The 22,409-nt window shown below is 40.7% G+C and overlaps 1 protein-coding gene across 3 annotated transcripts; it reads left to right on the plus strand.

Annotated features, from left to right (window-relative positions):
• Positions 1-250: 250 nt before the first annotated feature.
• On the plus strand, positions 251-20,843 carry LOC131229021 (uncharacterized). 3 transcript variants are annotated; one of them, XM_058224873.1, is made up of 3 exons: positions 251-383; positions 513-802; positions 20,708-20,843. In XM_058224873.1, the coding sequence occupies exons 1-2, from the start codon at positions 309-311 to the stop codon at positions 777-779; spliced, it is 342 nt and encodes a 113-aa protein (XP_058080856.1). In that variant the 5' UTR covers positions 251-308; the 3' UTR covers positions 780-802; positions 20,708-20,843. The 3 variants fall into 3 exon arrangements, with proteins under 3 accessions (XP_058080856.1, XP_058080858.1, XP_058080857.1); XM_058224875.1 differs by lacking the exon at positions 20,708-20,843 and adding an exon at positions 12,683-13,054; XM_058224874.1 differs by lacking the exon at positions 20,708-20,843 and having other exon boundaries at positions 513-898.
• Positions 20,844-22,409: the final 1,566 nt, after the last annotated feature.

Genomic DNA, 22,409 nt, shown 5'->3' on the forward strand with positions numbered 1-22,409 from the left:
CCAGATGAAGGTTAAAAACAAATATAAGCTTGATGCAAAGCTTTTATGGCCCCCAAAAGGTTTTTAATGGTCAATGTTCATTCAACACTGTTTCCTGTAATGTGGTCCACTTGAGAATGGGATATATCTTGTTTTTCGTCTCATGCCATAAAATGATCTAGAAAAATAGATGGACGGCATGGATGAAAGACATACATCATGGCGGGCCCACAGAGCACCGACCATCAGCCATTGGCTGGTGGCAGGGGAGTAGCCAATCCGTTTCCAATAGAAGGCGATGAAATAGGAAACAGGTGCGTGCGGCATCCATGAATATGGTTGGCGTGAGAATGAGTAGCATCCCTAGTGCGAACCCTCCACAGCCATCCATGCCTGCCAAAACTGTTAAGTCTCCTTCTCCTTCTCCTTCTCCTTCTCCTTCTCCTTCATACAGAGTACATGCATTGCATAGCATACTCAGATGAGATAAATAAATTGATTGATGGATTAAGGTTGGTTTTGTTCGATTTCAGGTTAGGGTTGTCATAAAGGGGCGTGTACAGGGCGTTTTCTACCGCAATTGGACGGTCGAGAACGCCCGTGAACTTGGACTCAAGGGTTGGGTCCGCAACAAAAAGGATGGCTCCGTCGAGGCCCTTTTCTCTGGAGATCCCAACTCTGTCTATGAGATGGAGACCAGGTGCAGGCGTGGCCCTCCTGCTGCTATAGTCACCGCCTTAGATGTCTTCCCTTCCAACGAAGATCCTGGCCCTGCTTTCGATCGCAAGCCCACCCTCTAATCTATCTATCACACTATCTTTTGGTCAGTTCCTCTAATACGATGTATTTGTTGCTTTTAATGTATTGTGTTTTATATTAATTAAATACAAAGAAGCGGAATACATCTGTCGATTCTGTATGTGGGAGGATATCTACTTTTCATCTTCCTATGCTCATACCATGCGCATGGCATATGCGTATGTTGTGATATCAACAAGTCTTTCGGTTGGGAATGACCATGGAAAAAGGGGAGTTCTCAACAACCACAATAGCTACAATGTTCGAATAATCCTAGCCATTTAAAACATGGCTCCTGTCTTGGTTGATCGTGATCTGAATATCCCATTGATTGAGCAATTGAACAATCTAATTTTGACCACTGAATTTCCTTCAACCTTTGACCACTTTACTTTTATCTTCCCATTGGTAGCCTCCAATCGGAAACAAATTTGATCATTGTTGAATTGGACTTGGACGACCCGTCTTGATTTAATCTAGCCTATGTTCCACCCTTTTTGTGTTGTAGTTTTTGATATGTACCTTAACTGGATGTGTGGAGGAAGTAGAATTGAACAAGAAAGAAGATGAGAGTTGAGAGATAAGGAAGACAAATGAAAATAGACTGGGGAGGAAGATAATTGGGAGAGAGAAGAGAGAAGGTAAGATTGAAGGATAATTGTTATTTCTCTACTTCCCAAGGGATTGCATTGCATTTCATTATATAAGCATTACAATAAAGCTCCAATTATACAACAATAATTATAGAAAACTAACTAACAATTTAAAAGAAATAATCAAAAGCAGAAATTTGAATGAGAATTGAAGATTTGAATGGGACCTCATCATCCCACCGTCCATCAAAAGAACTTTGTCCTCGAGGTTTAAAATTAGGGAACTGAGAAGGGAGACTCGCTCAAGTCTCCCATGTATCATCTTCCGGGGATGAGTTGGCCCAATGAACCAAGACCTCTGAGACCATGGTTTTGTGACGCTTGACCATCCAGCAATCGAGAATAGCTAACGACTCTACTTGTATTACGCCCTTGTCTGTGATTGGTGGTAGATTTGGCACATGAATAGTAGACTAGCCTAATTTCTTCCTCAAAAGTGAAGCATGAAACACATGATGGATCTTGGACGGAGGCAAATGCAACTTGGATGCAACTGGCCCGATATGTTGGATAACTCGATATGGACCATAGGACCGGAGTGATAGCTTTAAATTTTGCGCATTTGGATTGAAGCCTGTCGATATGGTTGGAGCCGTAGGAAAAACATTTTGCCCACACCAAATTCCCTTTCAGTGCGGTGTTTGTCTGCAGCCAATGTTTTAAATATCGACGATATTGGATGATATAACCCATGATATATCTTGTATCCTAACTGTATGATACGAAACGCATAGGTAGTGCCACTATATCTCACATGTTCGGTGAGCATCTTTAATTTCTGATCTTTCTTATTTATTTATTTATTTATTTTTTGTTTTTGAAATTATGTTAAATTAGTGTCAAATGGTTATAAATCCATTGGTTCCTCATTTTTTTTTCGTGAAAAATCATGAAGTTGGAGCTTTGATTTCGATATCCATTGGTTCTTCATGTTCTCCATGTTTTTTTTTTTCAAAAAAATTCCTTCAACCAGCTATCAATTGAGACTAATTTCGAAGTATTTAGGAGTATTTGATGAAATGATTATAACATAAACTCTAATTTTGAAATTTGAGTGTAGGTGGTCCGACTTGGGGAAAATTTGAAATTTCACAAAATTTTCCCAAATTGCTTGCAATGTTGCACTCTAAACATGAAATCAAGCATGTATGAGGGCTGATCTACTGATACGTTAAATCCTTGTCAATTTTTGAAAAATAAAAACTATTTTTAATTAAAAAATATTATCAAATTTTTTTTTTTTTTCTTTTTGGAATTTCCCTTCAACCAACCATCAATTGAGACTAATTTTGAAGTATTTAGGAGTGTTTGATGAAACGATCATCACATACACTCTAAATGTTATACATTCAATTTGAATATAGTTGCATTAGTTCAATCAGATAATGCATAGCTTAGGGCCCTATACAAATGAAACCTAAAATGTGCACTTCTTTTTTGAGATGTTATGATTTAAAAGTGCGTATTGAGGTCTTTTTAACAATCCCCTAAGTTTCGTTGAAAAATTTAACCATTTTCCCAATGTTTCCCCATGTTTCCCAAAAAGTACGATAAATTACCCGATACAATCGATATATCCCATGCGATAACCGATACGTATCTGTATGCCAAGGATGCGATACATAACGCGATACCGATATTTCGAACACTGTCTGCAGCTTGTTTCATGTGATTTTAGGTCACTAGCAGATTTTCTTTAAGAAGCTGCAAAATATGATCCCTATCTCAAAGGGCCTGATCGACGTGGTGTACACTAGTTGAGCTGGGTATGTATGTTATGATCTTTGAGGGAGGTTGGCTGAATACTACCTTGTAAGGAGTCATGTGAGTGGATGTGTGGAATGAGGTGTTATACCACCATTCCGCCCAAGGAAGCCAATGAACCCATTGACACGCTATTTGCTATTTAGAACACTCATTTATAAAAATTATGAAATATTTTATCCTTCCACATGTCCACACATTAATGGGACTATAGATGTCAGAGTGAATGATGTGCAATAATTCGTTACACCTCGAAGCTTCAGGGAAAAGAAAAACGGTTCTTTTCCATTTTTGCACTAATGCATGGTTCACAAGTTGGATATTCCACCTTTTCATATGTTCAGTATTAGTTTATCAATCTGCTTATTCTGTTTTTGTTTATGTGACCTGATTGCAAGTTCCATAGATAAGCTAAACTCTCATGAGTGAATTGAAAGCAATCGACATATAAATAACTTATTTCATTGATTAGTTTAGTCAGAAAATACAAGTCATGCTTTGGGTTTTAAAGATAAACACACTGCCATTCGTCCCAATGGTTACAACATTTGATTTAAACCTTAGTCATAAACCATTGTTGACAGATAGAATTGTTTCTCCTCATATTAGGAACACAGAGTGTTAAACAAGAATATAGATTTTCCTGAAGGCATTGGTATCTTGAATTGCCTGATTTCAAAGGCGTTGATGTACATGATGTTTCCCATGTAAACACAGTTCTTTGGCTTTAACATCTAGGAATGCCTTGAATCGATTTTCATCATAGAGATGTGATGAGATGAACTAAAGTACACCCACTAGTTATTCACATTTGTGTCAACAATCATGGACCCTATGCAAATGCACATAATCGCCACCTTTCTGCTCCCGACGTCCTTGGTTGTTGTGACCTTGAATCTTTTTCATTTTATTCGGACAGTTTGACTTGTATTGCCCAATTTCTCCACACGAGGAGAATTTTACTCTTTTTGCAGACTTTTATTATTGTTCCTCATGTTTTGGTTTTTAAAGTTTCCATTGCCCTTAAAAGTTAAAATTCCTTTTATCATTTTTATATGCACTAGTAAATTGCACATGCAATGCACGTGAATCACTTATCTGACCAATATTGAAAAATTGGACCATTGAAATTTATAAATCTATGGAAAGGATAGTATGAAAACGTTCATGTTAGGCAAATGTCTATAGTCTAAGTTCGTATGGAGACAAACGGATATTTGATTGTTGTCAATTTTCTAAAACTCCATTAGTTTGGAGACAGTGCAACCTTATCGATCCTCAATGCACGACGCATACACCATGTGACGCAGGACAGCCTTAATTATAATGCATGCTCATGGACACAATTAAACAACAGAAATAAAAGGAATAAATGATCTAAAATTCTAATAGTAATCATCATAACTGAGAAAATTATAAAGGAAACATGCAATGGAGCGGGCCATCACTACAACCATGGGTTATGGAATTCAATTACTACTTGGGTTGGATCCGGCGAGGGATGAGACCTCTCGATCTTGCATGGTCACACCCAATCGATCAATGAAGATCACTAGTCTGAAGAACCAAGAAGTTTCTCAGATTAGGGATTTGAGAATTTGAGGATTTAGGGTTTAGATCGGTTTTCAAGATTTTGATCGAAGAAGGATTAGCCAAAACTGGAAAATAGAAGGAAGAAAATTATTACCTTGAAGAAGTTGGAGGGGCACAAGAAGAAATTAGAAGAAGAAGATCAAGGGGAGAGAAGAAGCACCATTAGAGAGAAGAGAGGAAGGAGGTAACCAAAGGGTTTTGCTTTTCATTAATCAATAGTTGAAAATTCGAGTTTAGGGCTTTACCCCACTTAAATAAGCAAATAAAGACATAAAATTACTAAAATACCCCTAGGATAAGCAAATAAAGATATAAGATTACTAAAAGACCCCTAACTAAGTCAAAAAATGCGCAAATAACATAAGTATGAGAAAGTTTGGGCGCTCGGTCTTCTTTCTCCAATCTTCCTTCACATGTGTCTTCCCTAAGTGGGGTCTTCTATATGTCCAATGACATGTGAAAGGTCTTCAGCTTCTCAATATTCGCCTATCCACAAGGATGGCACTTGTGATTGGCGCTTTCTTCGTTGGTACACATTGAATGTACCTGTGTCCGCATCAATTCCCCTCGGGTGAGAAAAACTCGACTCTGACGAGTTGAAACTTTTATAGCGCTCAAGTAGATCTGGATCAATACCCTGCAATGCGTCGCCCGACAGCCACGTAGATTCAGACTATAGTTTGTTTTTCCACCTTACAAGATACCTTTGGAAACCCCCATCTCTCGTGGATACTATCTCGTCATCCAAGATTTCCTCAATTGCTTCTTTATGGGTAATGGGTGGAGGAGGGGGTGGAAGGGGTTGGGTAGCAAACTCAGAAAAAGGCCATGAAAGAGACGATGTATCAACAATGGGAGTATGAGCACGGACTAGATCTTCCACATTAAAAGTTGGATTAATGCTCATTTCAGGTGGAAGGTCAACCCGATACGCGTTGGACCCAACCTTTTATAATATCTTGAATGGTCCAGCACTACGCGCTTGTAATTTCTTTGCAGATCCTTGAGAGAATCGCTCTGGCCTTATTCGCACCATTACATAGTCTCATTCTTGAAATTCTTGCACTCTACGATGAGAATCAGCTGAAACTTTATAATCATCATTGCTTTTATTTAACCGCTGTCTAATATGTGTATGCAAATCATGAATATGGCGTGCGAATGCATCGGCTGACTCAGAAGACCTTTGGGTAACAGACATAGGTAAGAGATCTATGGGCATTCTAGGTTTATAACCACTTACAATTTCAAAAGGACTCAACCCTGTAGATCTATTAACTGACCCATTATAAGCAAGTTCAGCAGTTGGTAAAATTAGGTCCCAAGTCTTAACATGTTCACCCACTAGACAACGTAGAAGATTTCCAAGGCTACGGTTTACCACTTCAGTTTGACCATATGTTTGTGGGTGGTAAGCAGTAGAAAATTGCAAACGAGTTCCCATAATGTGCCACAGTGTCTTCCAAAAATAGCTAGTAAATCGAACATCACGATCAAACACTATGGTTTTAGGTAACCCATGAAGACGCACCACACCATAAAAAAAAGACGAGCAACATGAAACGCATCTGACGTCTTCGAACATGGGAGGAAATGCGCCATTTTAGAAAAACGGTCCATAACGACAAAAACGGAATTGTGCTTTTTTATAGTCTTGGGAAGCCCGAGCACGAAGTCCATACTAATGTCCTGCCACGGAGCATGTGGCACTGGCAATGGCGTGTACAACCCGGTATTTTGCTTTCTTTGTTTTGCCAGCTGACATGTTTGACACTGCCCTAAAACTTTGGCTACGTCTCGCTTGAGGCTTGACCAATAGAAACGATTTTCCACGAGGGCAATGGTCTTATCACGACAAAAATGGCCAGCTATCCCTTTTGAATGAAGCTCCCAGATGAGGAATTCACGAAGGGACATACGGGGAATACAAAGTCTGTCTCTCTTAAAAAGAAAGCCATCTTTAAGAACATATTCACCCATAATATGCTAGTCACTAGAGAGCGACGCGTAAGTACCCCCAAAATCAGGACATATGGGGTATCATCTTTCAGTTGCTCAAATCCGACTACTTTTACACTCAAGGAGTTGAGCAATGCCACTCTCCTACTAAGGGCATCTGCTAGTTTGTTTTCAATCCCGGCCTTGTGATTCAAAACAAACGAATATTCCTGAAGAAACGTTACCCACTTGGCATGCCTTGGGTTGAGTTTCTTCTGAGAATGCAAATATCTCAAAGCCTCATGGTCAGAAAACAAAACGAATTCTTGCGGTAGGAGGTAGTGTCGCCAATGTCTCAGGGATTGCACTACCACATAAAATTCTTTGTCGTAAGTGGAGTATTTTTGTTTTGCCTCATTCAGTTTCTCACTGAAATAGGCCACTGGGTGTCCTTCTTGACTCAACACTCCATCTATACCGACACCAGACGCATCGCACACTACTACAAAGACTGTAGAAAAGTCAGGTAGACGCATGACAGGAGCTTTCACCATCTTGCCCTTAATTTCTTTAAAAGCCTTGACGGCGGCTTTAGACCACACGAACTCTTCCTTTTTCATGCACTCGGTAATGGGAGCCATGATCGTGCTAAAACCCCTAATGAACCGACGATAAAAAGTTGCTAGGCCGTGAAAACTTCGCACCTTATGAATGTTCCTTGGTTCTGGCCACTCAACTATGGCCCTAACTTTTTCAGGGTCTGCGCGCATCCCTTCAGATGACACTATAAATCCTAAGAACACAACTTGGTTAGACATGAATGCACATTTCTTAAGATTAGCGTACAACTTTTCCTTCCTAAGGACACTACAGACCTTCTTTAAATGTTCAAGGTGTGATTCCTTAGTGGTACTATAAATAAAAATATCGTCAAAGTACACCACTAGGAATTTTTCCATGAACGGCCTCAAAGTTTGTGTCATCACTCGCATGAAAGTACTGGGTGCGTTAGTCAAGTCGAAGGGCATGACCAACCACTCATACAGTCCATCTTTCGTCTTAAACGCCGTCTTCCACTCATCTCCTGGGCGTATACGAATATGATGATATCCACTCTTGAGGTCTATCTTAGAGAATATAGTGGACCTGGCCATCATGTCAAGCATATCATCAAGTCTAGGTATAGGGAACCTATACTTGACAGTAATTTTGTTTATGGCACGGCTGTCCACACACATGCGTCACGTGCCGTCTTTCTTTGGCGTCAACAATGCAGGCACGGCATATGGACTCATACTCTCTTGGATGCAACCCTTTTGCAGAAGCTCATCAACTTGCTTCTTCAACTCTGCATGCACTGCAGGGTTCATCCTGTAGTGAGGAAGGTTCGGTAGAATAGACCCTAGGACAAGATCAATGGCATGCTGTATGTCCCTCATAGGTGGCAACTCATTCGGTAAGTGTTCAGGAAATATATCACTGTATTCCTTCAGGACCGAGGTCACCTCACAGGGCAACTCTGATGGAACCTTAGGTATAATTTCTCTAGCCACAAGAGCATACACCATAGAATCCTCCTTAGCCTCTTTTTCAAACTCTCTTGCGCTGATTATATGTAAAGACTTAGGTTTGGATTTCCCCATTTCTCTAGGCTCACTTGCCTTCTCATCCTTCTTCTTCTCTAGTGTATTCTCAGGTGGCATGGGATTAAGTTTGATCTTTTTACTATTATACATAAAAGTACACGTATTCGAACGGCCAAAGATCGTGACATCATTATCGAATAGCCACGGTCTACCTAGGATAACATGTCCCACATCCATAGGTAAAACATCACACCACAGGGACTCTTTGTATGACCCAAACTCGATGGGGACTAGACATTGTTGGGTGACAGGTAGGGATGTCTTGTCAACCCAAGAAACTTTATACGGGTCTGGATGAGGTGTGGATTTCAGTTTTAAGCGATCTAAGGTGCTAGTGGAAATCACATTCTGACAACTTCCACTGTTCACTATCACCTTACAATTCTTTTCACCACACTTGGCAATAGTGTAGAAGATAGTGCTTCGACGCCAGTCAGCACTACTTCTAGACTGAGCTAACACACGCCTGACTACTGCAAGCGTTGCTTCTCCATCCACTTCTTCATCAGTAAGTCCTCCTTCAGGGTGATACTCTTCAACTTCATAATCACCCTGGTCATCTCCACCCTTGTGGGGCTCGCCTATAACTAAGGCTCTTCCACGGCTCTTCATAGGACACTGATTAGACATGTGGCCAAGGTTGCCACACTCATAGCACCTCACTTGGCTCATGATACTAGGATCGGCACCAAGAACCCCTTTGCCCTTGTCCTCCCTAGGCCTAGGCAGAATGGTTGCCTGTGCCCTAGGTTGACTACCAATATTATGTCTAGTTCCTTGGGAATTAGATCTAGCACTGGAGTCTCGGGACTCAAAACGACGAACGACAGGAGCCTTCAGATATTGCTCTAACTCCTGCACGACTTGATATGCTTCATCTAAGTCCGTTAAGGGCCGAGTAATAAGTTCGCGCTGAAGATCCGCACAAAGGCCCGTCTTGAAACGCGAGAGCGTTACTAGAGGGTCTTCTCGGATATCACATTGCATCACATACTCTTCAAATTTAGCGATGTAGTCAGCGGCAGGCATTGACCCTTGGCATAAGGATTGCCATTGGTCAAGGAGCTTCTGACGGCATGAGAGAGGAAGGTACTTCTCCTTCAACTTCTCTTTCATCTCATACCAATGTGTGATAGGGGCTCTACCAACTCTCTCTATCCTACGCTCGGTGTTGGTCCAGAAGAGCTTGGCTTGACCCACAAGCTTCATCTTAGCAAATCGCATTTGACGGTTTTCCGACATGCCATACCAGTCAAAGTAGTGATCCATGTCAGCAAACCAGTCAAGGAACGTCGTGGGATCCAAGCGCCCATCAAAACTCGGGGCCTCAACTCTGACACTCTTCATCGCACGCTCATCTGGATCATAGCGGTCTTGATGACCACATGTGGCTCGTGCCTCTCGACCACACCACGACCATTACCACGATCTCTATCATCATTACCACCACGTGTGGCAGCGCGTTCTTCAATGATTCCTTCCACTTAAGAGTGCGCATCTTCCCCTACAATGGGGTTTTCCTTTTGGGACGCCTCTAGTTGCTCCACCTTAGTCATGGTAGTGGTAATTTGGTTCTCAAGGCGGGCAAACTCACGCCTTTGACCCGCTTCTAGGGCGGTTATCTTTTGTATCAATTGAGCAAGTTGCTCAGATAACTGCTCGTTATTCATAGTAGGTTGAAGTCCGAAACCTCTACCTCTTCTCGTGGGCATACAATGAAGACTTGAACCAAACTCTACCTAACTAGACTACTAGGTGTTATGACTTTCAAGATGAATTCGATGAATGCAAAACTACTATGAACTAACACAATTAAGTTGAAATAGGAAACAACTCAAATCTGAAAATTTTCCAGATTAGGAACTTTCTAAAATTGGAAAGTTTCTAAAATTGAAAACTTTCTAAACCTGGAACTTTCCTAAGTTAAACCTAAAAATCAAAACCCTAATTTGATAACTCGATCTAGACAATAACCATGCAAGCTTAGGCTTTGATACCAAATTTGACGCAAGATAGCCCTAATTATGATGCATGCTCATGGACACAATTAAACAGCGAAAATAAAAGGAATAAATGATCTAAAATTCTAACAGTAATCATCATAACTGAGAAAATCATAAAGGAAACATGCAATGGAGCGGGCCATCACTACAACCATGGGTTATGGAATTCAATTACTACTTGGGTTGGATCCAGTGAGGGATGAGACCTCCCGATCTTGCATGGTCACACCCAATCGATCAATGAAGATTACTAGTCCGAAGAACCAAGAAGTTTCTCGGATTAGGGATTTGAGAATTTGGAGATTTAGGGTTTAGATCGGTTCTCAAGATTTTGATCAAAGAAGGATTAGCCAAAACTGGAAAATAGAAGGAAGAAAATTATTACCTTGAAGAAGTTGGAGGGGCACAAGAAGAAATTAGAAGAAGAAGATCAAGGAGAGAGAAGAAGCACCATTAGAGAGAAGAGAGGAAGGAGGCAACCAAAGGGTTTGCTTTTCATTAATCAATAGTTGAAAATTCGAGTTTAGGGCTTTATCCCACTTAAATAAGCAAATAAAGACATAAAATTACTAAAATATCCCTAGGATAAGCAAATAAAGATATAAGATTACTAAAAGACCCCTAAGTCAAAAAACGCTCAAATAACATAAGTATGGGAAAGTTTGGGCGCTCGGTCTTCTTTCTCCAATCTTCCTTCACATGTGTCTTCCCTAAGTGGGGTCTTATATATGTCCAATGACATGTGAAAGGTCTTCAGCTCCTCAATATTCACCTATCCACAAGGACGGCACTTGTGGTTGGCACTTTCTTTGTTGGTACACCTTGAATGCACCTGTGTCCGCATCACCATGTCCTTGAAGCTAAGTACCAATTAGCATCCTTAGTCATGGCCACTTTGGTGAAGCTTGCAACCAAGACTACCCAATAATTCCTAGAAACTAGGATCCTACCCAATCCATTACCTCTAGTGGATATTCTCAATGCCCATTGGACAAGAGACGAATAACTAGTCCATGTAGGTGACTATTCTGTAGTTTGTCTAGCCAATTTATTGGACTTGGATCCTTAACGTCTGGATGGGCACGACGCTCATGAATATGTCCATTGCATTTTGGTTAAAACGTCTTAAGTGACCTATGGCTTAAGAGTTCGATCATATTGTGGGTTACATAGAATGCGAATTGTTACCTTAATATGGTCTAATAGATGAATTATACACACTCACTCGTAGTTTGAGAATCAACATAGACAACTAATGAGCTTTATGTGATTCACATCCGTTAACCAAAACAACTCATACAGTTCATAAAAACCTAATACTTACCCAAAACCCTTCACGGATAAAGCCCAAGTAATTATGATACTTTGATCATGGACCCTTTTGATTTATGTAGCCGAGTGTCCAAATCCTTTATAATGCATCTATGATGGCCTTTCCAAGATAAAACCATTCCAAGTATCATATGCTTAACTATAGCCTGATTCACATGTAATGGACGTTAAGGAAGTTTGCACAAGAAAGTCAGATTTTAATTCAATTTAAAGAAAATTGTAATCAGGCTAAGTCATTCCATACTGCACACTAAACCATGACGTCAATGACTAATTCGAACAAGTAATAGGCCTAACAGTCAAGATTTCCAAATGGGGCCCACTTGTACATGCCCAATGAGTATAAATCACACCATGTACTAGTGGGCTGATCATGTGGCTCAGTCCATCAGGATCAGGCTGATCCACTCATCAAGTGGGCTACATGAATACAAAATCAAGAACTGCAAAAAGCTGCAAAAAAACACTCCAATAGATGTGTGGCCCCCTAACGGACTGGCCTAGCTATTTTATCACGACTAAATATGGTGCAGCCCACCAGTTGAACGGCTTAAATGTCTTGCATGTGAGTACGTAGCACGTGTGCATACGTGCAGTAGGATTACTAGGACTTGTTGGTTGAAAAGTGATGCATGCTCAGGTTTGCAGTTTGACAAGATGCGCCTATGCACTCCAGGTTGTTGATTTGGCTGCTGTTGTCGATTTGTCTTGCACCCAAAATCTTGGAGTTCTTCAAGCAACTGAGTTGCACAGAACCTTGGATAGAGCTAGCGAAAAAGAAGGAAGTTGCACCTCCAAAGGGAGCACTGCCTCGGTCTGAAATGTGAGTGAATGAGGCATCTCGTGAACAGAGGTCCTAGTTATAGTCTAATAAGGCCATGGGATATACGATCACTTCAAGTGTCAATCTTGCTTAGATTTGACAGCATTTGAATAGGATGGTGGTGAGTACTTTAATTTTGGCTTCAATCTGCAGATTCAACTGAGGGCTGTAAAGGAGGGCCATGAATAGCTGAATGCACGATCTTTTTCTGAGAAGCAGCTCATCCACATGTTGACTGATGATCTGATGAAAGTCATCTGTGATGATTCACCTCAATTTGCAAACTAGGAAATATTGTTATCATGAGCTAACCCTACCAGATTTCTCTTGTGGCCTTCTAAAGAGGTTTGGCCCCTAGTCCCTTGGAGAAATAATTAGTCACAGTGAGAATTCAATATGCCCCTTAGACGGCAGGTAATGATCTGTATGATTAAATCAAGCCCCAGCATTAGAATGGCCATGTGATTAAATCAATGTCCTCAGAACCTTGTGGAGCAAAGGTAAGTGGAATGGGTGTATAGTGCATGATGTGCTTCAACATAAATATTTGAGGCAATCTCTTTGTATTATAGGCTACAAGTATCTGGTATGTAATTGATTCTTGTATAATGGAAGATCTCCCTACTATTCTTTCCATGAACCACTATGCACTTCTATCATTGCAAATTAAGCCTTGCTAGGCTCCACACACGAAATTAACATTCCGTCTATGGCGGTTGATAGAGAAAATCTCCAAAATCATATAGTTAACTAATTTCCTAACTTGTCTAGGTCTCTCTATTGATCACAATAACCCAGATAGCCTTAACATCATCTTCTTCTTGAAGGGCTAGCTTGCAAGCGAGTGTAGCAAGGGCATTGACAAACTTGATTGAACAAGAGTCATGCCAATAGAGATGTTTGTAAATCATTTCTTCATATGGGCCATCTTGTCACGACAAGGGTTCATATATACCTCCTTTGCCCAATAGTCTTCATTAACCCAACAGATGTCACGACAAGGGTTCATATATGCCTCCTTTGCCCAATCACTTCCTCATTATGACGACTACTTGATTATGATTATAGAAGAATGTCATGACTTACCCTGCCTCTTCAACCAATTCTACAACATTTTTCTTACTTTTCATTTTCTAATATAAGGTTGATATATTGCTCAACACATGATGTTTAAAATAACTAGCAATAACTAGCATGCTTCATTGTGGGTAACAATTTGCATGGCATTTTCCTCTCCAATTTCCTCTCCCATCTTATCCATAAGACCGAAAATATATTGTGCATTTTTTGTTACCTTGGATGCATCAATGGCTTTTTAGAACATCATTCCTAAATAATAGTATATCATAAAGTTTATCATGCTCTGTTTGGTTGGGTCAGTCTAACTATTGCACATAATACTGCATCATCTACTTTGCCAGATCAGTCTAAAAGTGGCCACATACACCCTTCCATCTCTGTACTCCACATGTGCCCATTACTCCATAATCTTACAAGCTGTGGGTGCAGGAAATCCTGCCTCTGCTGTTGCATCTATTACCAATTTTCAATAGGAGGAGTTTGCAACATTTGGAGCTATGTTGTCATGTAAGAATAGCTTGTTTACTGCCCTACCAAGCTTCTCAACCACAATTTTTTCTCCGCATTTATTTTTACCTTTTCTACTTTTCCATATCGTTTCTAAATAAAATGGGATCACGTGAAAGTCTCCCTAATTTCACCGCATTTACATTATCAGCAATTGAAGGAGCATGTGAAGTCTGTTGTTGGCTAAAGGCACACCATAAACTAGCAAACATACCATGTCTCCCACACCCAGCCCAATAACACTCGGCCTCACTCCCACTCCCATTGCTCCTATGTCACAATTGACCCTCCTACAAAACGTGCGCTGACATTGTTCATCTTCACGAGTGGTGTGTAGGTTCTCAGTTCGTGATGGGGACATCACACACATGCACACGCACGCCACCCCCCTACGCACGTACGCACAAAGAAGGAGGGCCCCACTGTCGATCTGGATCAATGATGACGTCCAGGGAGGGCTTCCTAGCTAAAAGACAGAGTTTTGGTTCTTTGGAGTGGGCCCGATAATCAAGTAAAGCCCATCATGGGATCTCATGATTGGGGCCCATTAGTTGGATTAAGTTCATATTTTAGGTTTTGCTTATTTATGTTATTTAGAACATCATGAACACTTTAGATTTCTCTGTTTGGTTTTTATTTTAGTTTACTTCATCGCCAAGTAATAGGTTGCGCACATGGCGCGAGTTTAGGGGTATAGGGTTTTTCCTATAAATAGGCATCCCTTGTAGCTCTTTTGATTCATTGAAGCTTAATAAAAATTCCTGCTTTATTTTTCTGCTTTTTTAGTGAGTTGTGGAAGAATTCAAAAGTGGGTGCGAAGCCCTTCCTTTTCGAAGGGCTAACTACGTGGTGTGAAGCCACACCTATCCCCATCCATCCCTACCCTCTCTTTTCTATATATCTCATCTTCTATCATCATTATTGCTTTGAATTTTCCAGCTTTTGCAGCTATTTATCCCTCTACAGTCAGTTTCTAGAATCTGGACATATAGGAGTGCTGAAACTTCGGCGAAGCACTACGCCTTGACCTTACTTTGGATCGTCGTTAAACTTTGAGGAATTGGAGGTCTCCCCTAGCTGACCAAGGCTTAGGTGTCACTTTGGAGAGGCAGGCTTCCATCACACGTGCGGCCAGCCCACCCATGCACGTGCGTTAACGCCTGGTCACCATTTGCATGCAGGAGCTTTTTCCGGGTCAGGTTTTCCTTTGGTTTTCCTCTTTTCATTCCTATTTCCTAAACTCTAGTCTTAGTTTGCATTAGCCCTAATTTATCTGCCACCCTTTTCACCCTAGGGTTCCTTGAATTGAGATTGGGGAATCCCTTAGATTATGGATTATTTGTTATGCATGTGTAGTTGATTTTTATTTCCCTTTGAGCATCGTTTGGTTTATAAGTTTTATTGGTCCAGTCTTAGCCTATGTAGGCCTGGACCCGCATAGATTCCCCTTTACTTGAATGTTTGGACTTTTTATGTGAGATATGTAATTGGTGTAATTGTTTCTGAACTAAGGTGATTTTAAGCCTGAAATCTCACACATCATGTTTAATTTCATGTCCTGCATCAGTTCTTTCTCCTTGTTATCTTCACTTTCCTATTAGAATCCTCACCAAACTATACATTATCATCATTACCCACACCCATATTATCATGACAAAAAACCTTTGCACGAGCTGCATTAAGAGCATCTTGCTTCTTCTTCCGTACTATGGCTATTCCCCCCTTAATCTCTTCTAAATTTTTCTGCAGCATCTCACTTACTTTTTTGGGACACTTGGGCACCTTGTTACTTGCCCCTTTTGATGTGCCAAATGTTGTTTTGCTTGTTTTAAGTCCTCTATCTCTTCTCACACATTAGTTAATTTGCCTTCAACATTTGTAAGGATTGGAACTGGAAAATCTTGGGAAGTCGGAAGCGATTCGTGGTGCACGAGAAGATCTACATTCAAGTGGTGAGTTGTCAAGGCTGAGCAAGGAGGACTGGAGCAGGAGAGTCGAGTTGGGGAGGGAAGGAAGATGGACATCTGGCAAAGGGGTGAAGAGGGTTAGGGACTGAAGTAGGGGTAGATCGAGAGGGGAGAGGGTTGGAGGTCTAAAGGAGTTGGGAGATTTTGAGAGGGGTAAGGAGATGGAGAGGGGGAGGAGTAGGGCACCGGATAATCAGGGTCATTCAAGGATGCGGTGAAGGGTTGGCGACTGTAGTAGGGGATGGTTGGATTCCAATGCCGAGGCGTTATCTGATCCTGTTTGTGGAGAACTTCCTGGCGAGTTGGATGGAGATTCATTTTTGAATGGTTTTCAGACAGGTGGACGTCAAGGAGGTGACCATCCCTAGGATGCAGGGTTCCTTGGCTCCTTGGGGCTTCCACTTTTGTCTGGATGGTTAAGCAGGACGACATCCCCTCGAGTGGTTGCTGCTCTCCATGGTTTGGTCAAATGCAAGCTAGATCATTTCCTTTTGAGTCCTGCTTGGGAGAATCACTTTTAGCATGGTTCTTTTGTCCATGCTTCCCTGGCCTACTTACGATAACCATTCCATGGTTCTTGACTTGTCCTCAAGTATGAATTTTGGTCTGCCTTGTTGCGTTGAAAACATGTGGTTTAATCCTTTGATTTTGTCAATTAGGTTTAGTGTTGGTGGTCTTAATGTATTCTGCAAGATTGGAGGATATCTTCTCCAGAGGCAGTGTCAATTTCTGAAAGCCAAGATAAAAGAATAGAATAGAAACATGCCTTCAGCTGCCTGAATACAAGAGCAAGATTCTTTGTTGAATACTGTCCATCAACTCAAAGGAATATCTGGGCAAGTTGAGGAGGACTGTCTCCAAAGATTGATCCTCATGGAGGAATATGGTAGAATACTGATCTTGGAAGACATCTGGTGGTGACAGAAAGCCTTGGGCTGCTTGACTAAGAGATGGTGATTAGAATGCCTCATTCTTTCATCACATGGCAAATGATTGTTGAGGAAGAAATGCTATTTCAATCATAATGATAAACAGTCATCCACCTGGTCACCTCTCTAGAAAAAGAGTGGACGTTTTAATAGAATTGCCAAGGTCCAAGTTCAACTCCCATGTAGCTTGCATGATGAGGTTGATTGCTGGAGTTCTGTATGTGGTCAGGTTGTAAGCTGGGGCCACCTTATGCACCACTTAAATGTCCCTGCACTTAACTAGGATGGTATGTGTTGTGAGTCAAGGTGTGTGCAAAGAGTGGTGCATCTAGGGCCAGCAAACCACCTATGATGGCGATAAATATGCCCAAAGTCCTAGAGATCTATCATGCGGAGATTCCGTTTGAATATGCTAGCGCAAAAATCAGGCATGCCCAAGTGCGTCACAACAAGAACAAATAATTTTGATTTTTTCCCTAGCAGCCCATTTTATATTATATGAAATGATTGTGTGCCAACTGCCAAGTGTTTACAACAGAACTCACACCATCCATCAATGGTGGAAGGGGGTTTTAACACACATAACAAAATGGAATTCCAAAAATTTGTAATGCTGCTAGATCAATCTTCACTTGGTAAGAGATGATAGGTGCACAATTTTCATCTGGGTCTCGATGCATGGCTCAATGGCAGATGCTCTGTGTTCCAGCATTGAAGTCCGGGGTTCGAATGTCTAATAAACTATTCATATTATCATTTTTCTTCCACACCAACTTCTAGGTTATCAAATTATAGGTTTCAGTGTAACATCATTTATTGAAAATGAATCTATTATACTACTTAAAGTCATTTCAGTAGTTTATAATGCATTGTTATAATTTGACTTTAGAAAAAATAAAAAAATAAAAATAAAAAATAAAAAAATAAAAAATAATAAAAAATTATTGTTTTACATGGTAAATGGTATCATATGCCCGTAGCTCAATGGTAGACAAGCCGTGTTCCACACTGAGGTCTTTGGTTCAGGCACTAGTTACCTAATAGAAAAAAAACCAACAATAATAATAGTATAATATGCTATTCGATATCTTTTATATAATCTGTGTGTGTGTGTGCTTGCATCATCAATCGTCATTCTAATTATACAAGGTTTTATGATAAGGTAATGATCATATGGTTATTTGCCAATAAAAAAAAATCTGTATACATATTTGCCTCTTTAGAATTGAATTTCAGAAATTCAATTTAGAGAAGTTGATGGAAAATTTTAATAGTAAAATATGGGCATGCAATCAGTTGAACCAGTCCAAAAGAGGAGTGTACTCCTGTCAGGCCATAGGGATCTTCATTTGCACGTTTGGGCTTATGAGCTTGACGTAGTTCTAAACTTTTCTTGTCGTTTAAGCATGCAAACTAGTTGCAACTTTCTGACTGTTTTAAGCAAGCTTATGCGCCACGCTAATCAACCTATTGCCAAACTTAGAATGGCGACTAGACAAAAGTAGGGGGAGAACCCATTGGAGATGGTACTGACCACAATTGGGAGAAGATCAGAGTTTTTAGGGTTGGAAATCCATAGAACATTTGGATGATGGTTTGGAAGGCTGCAAGCATCTCACATGGGAACTAGTGACTAGCACAAACCCGTCTTTGGGATAGTTTGGTCCCAGGAAGATCTAGGGGTGTGAGGGATATGAGGGGTGTCCAGCAAATTCAAACGCATTATCTTTTATGAATTCTGATGAATCAGTTAAATGAGTTATATTGAAAAGCTAAAGGATATAATATACATTCGAGAAAAAGTTAAAAAGCACAGGCTTCACCAATGGAGGAGAGCCTCTTCAGCTTCATGGTGTCAACAAACAGTGGATTGAAGGAACCTAAAACATGAACTCAAAAAACCAATGTGGAATCTTAAAGAAATGAAGAACTGCAGACTCCAGTAATTCTGTTGTTTGATTTGGAGTGCATTTTTTATGGAAATGTTGAAAGGCCCATGGTCAAATAGCAGGACATGTCTCTCATAACCTTAGAAATCTACATTTAATGGCTTTGGACATCAATATCCACATTTCAAATATACTTTTGGAAATGAAAAATGGGAAATGAAAAATGATAAAAGACCCTACTTTTGTTTTTCACAAATGGGGGAAAATGGGTTTCTTTGTAGGAGCTTTTCATTTACTGGGCATTCATCATTCCCCAACAGCCCCCAAGGCCAATTCAAGGAAAGAATACTGCATTAGCAGAACTCTTCGAAGATCTTTGTTATCTTAACTAAGACTAGTCATCTTCTGTTTTGTTCAGTAGCAGCTCCTTTCTTGGCTACAAACAGGCCAAGCCAAGATGGGTTTGGCCAGGATTTTGAACTATGATTTTGCTCGGTGGAAGCTTGACCCATAAGCTGCCCTACTCCTTTCGGATCTGTAGATTATCGAATTTTTGTTTATTTATTTATTTTAAATTTTACTTTGGTTTTACATTGATATGTGATTCATGCTAGTGATTACTATATCATCATCATCATCAAAGCCTTACCCAACTAATGGGCGTCGGGTGCATGAATCCTGTTCTACCTCCCAATCTATCAAGGGCCATATTACCTGTCAGTGTTACTATAATGGATGTGGCAAGAGGAATCCTATTTTCCTGGACTAGCTTCTTTACCCGTGTGCATCCAGAATGGCATGGGAACACTTGCCTACTCACAGCAACTGGTTGCTGTAGCGCATTGCTTCCATGGGATGCCCTAGTGAGCCCTTGCCCATTTCTCATGGTACCCAGTTCTGACAGAGCGAGCTGTCACTTACAGAGAAGCCCTAGCATGAGTTTCGAATGTCATATTGTCCCCAGCATGTACTTGTACATAGGTGACATCAATTCAGAAAGCCTGTATAAGTCCCCTTAACCTTTTAAGTGTCCATGCTGGAGGGTGGTTGGGATTGAGTGCATAAAAAACGTAGGTCCCAAAAACTTCATTTTGATATTTGAGTAGTTTTTGGATTAAAAAAAATTAAAATAAATTGATTGTGATAAATTTCCTGAAGAAATATTTATACCTTATTTGTGAAATTCATGAACTATATTTGTCAATGAATAATAGGTGAATGGTCGCAAAAGGTGCTTCGAGCAGTCACTGATTTGATTAGACTATAAATGATCGATTTTTGGGATCCAACCAACCCAAATGGAGAATAACTGACCCGAACCACCCCTTAAAAGTCACCTGGTATTGACATTTATGTCGTCTGTTTTTTAGAAATCAACATTTGAATCATTATTATTATTATTTTTTTTTCCAAACAGGCTGATTTTTTCAATCAACTTGCAGCCCAAATATTGTTAGGAAAAAAAAAAAAATTGCAACCGAAAAAAAAAGAAAGAATGGCTTGTGGTAGTTTTCGTCATAATTTGCAAATGCAGTCAAAAGCAAAATAGCCATGATGGGCCACTGGTTTTTTTTTTTTTCTTTCTTTTGGGGATCTTCCTGATGAATTGGTCTCGTTCTGCTGGACACCACCTACCACTCAGCAAATTGTCTGTTCCAGCAAATTCTACCTTATAAAGGAAGAAATCGATAGCGTTGTACCTTATCTATGAGTAATCAAGGCCACTCATCTGGTAGGCCCCATCATCTCATCGATTGGAGGTTTGCAAATAGGTGGTTATGTAAGTCCATATTTTATGTTGAACAGGACCGTTTTGTGGAGGATACATTTGGGAGCATGGATTAGTGAGGGACACCCATTGTGGACATTCTTTTCGGGTTTTAAAGAGAGAGCCTCTGCTTCACATGATCATCGGTTCAAAAGTTCATGCCGGTTTATATATATCTAGGAAAAGGTACTATGCGCTCAAGCTGATGGGACCGTCCCATGAGGTCGAGCTGTGTGGGCCCCACCGTGATGCGTTTCGAACATCTACCTCATCAGTCAGATGCACCATTCCATCGTGGGCCTAGGTCTCAAAAATCAAGTCAATCTGTGACTTGTGTGGGCCACACCACATACAGAAGTGGGGAGGGGCCGTGCACCATTAAAACATTCATAATCATTTTTTGGGCCCACCGAGATGTGGTTTGTCAATCCAGCCCATCCATTATGTGTGTCCCACTTCGATGAGGGTTCAGACTAAGTTTCAGCAGCATTCAAAACTCAGGTGGGCCCCCACCAAGTGCTTTTATATGTTTTTGGCATGTCTTCACATGATTTTAGATGGTATGGCCCACCTGAGTTCCGCATACGGCTGATTTTTGGGATATCCCATAATTTAGAGGGGACCCATCAAATGCACGGTGTTGATGGTCGACACGCATCACGGTGGGGCCCACACAGCTCGACCTCACGGGAGCTTATTGTGAGGTCGAGCGCATAGTACCTTTTCCCTATATATATAAAATATCTTATTTCTAGATTTTGTAAATATAAATAAAAAAATGAAAATTTTACAGGTTGGAAATAACCCAAGTACATGACCTGTTTCAGGCTGACCACCCATGGGGTCCAGCATGTTGTACATGTAAAATCCACTCTGTTTATCAGGTTAGAGCCATTATATTGCCAATGGGAAGATTGTAAAGTTGCTCCAAGTTGAGACATTATGGCCCAACTGAGTTTTGTATCATATGCTGATGATTTCTTTATACTCTTCATCCCTGATTATGGGTTTGATGAAAATACCCAACATGGTGGCTCCACATGCAAGCAAACCTGTCAACACCATTCTATCTGAGTTTGTTGGATCTCGTTGACTTCCCAACATGGAGGAAACGGACTGGATTTTTGGGTGACTGCGTTAGTAAAGCTGGTGTTACAGAGGATTTGCGCGCACATAACACACACACACACACACACATATATATGCGTGCTCATAAAGCCATGCTCACGTGTGCAAATTTGTACACGTGTCATGGGCCTCTAATCCGAACGGTCCATGTGATGTGGCATCCCATGAAACCCCTAGGACCAATTTTCACCCTCATCTAAAACTCTGGTGGGCCATAGCAAAGAGATGCAAATCAAGAGAGGAAACTGTTTTCTTTTTTCACGGCCCACCAAAGTTTTGGATCAAAGTAAAAGTTGGGCCCTGGGGGTTTCATGGGGTGTTGCATCATGTGGACCGTTCAGATTTTGGGCTCGTGGAATGTATAATAAGTTCTTAAAAAGTTCTCACAAGGGACGGCAAGAACATGTAGAACTTCACCCGTGCGCACCTTTGCACACGTGTCATGGGCACAGAATCTGATTGGTCCATGTGATGAGGCACCCCTTGAAACTATATGGGCCTAATTTTCAGCCTGATCCAAAACTCTGCCTAATGAAGAATTTGGTTATTCACTACTTTATCCGATGTTTTTCTCTTTCTTTTTTATGAGAATGAAATTTTATTCACATCCAA

This window comes from Magnolia sinica, chromosome 16, assembly GCF_029962835.1.
Source record: "Magnolia sinica isolate HGM2019 chromosome 16, MsV1, whole genome shotgun sequence".
Lineage (NCBI taxonomy): Eukaryota > Viridiplantae > Streptophyta > Magnoliopsida > Magnoliales > Magnoliaceae > Magnolia > Magnolia sinica.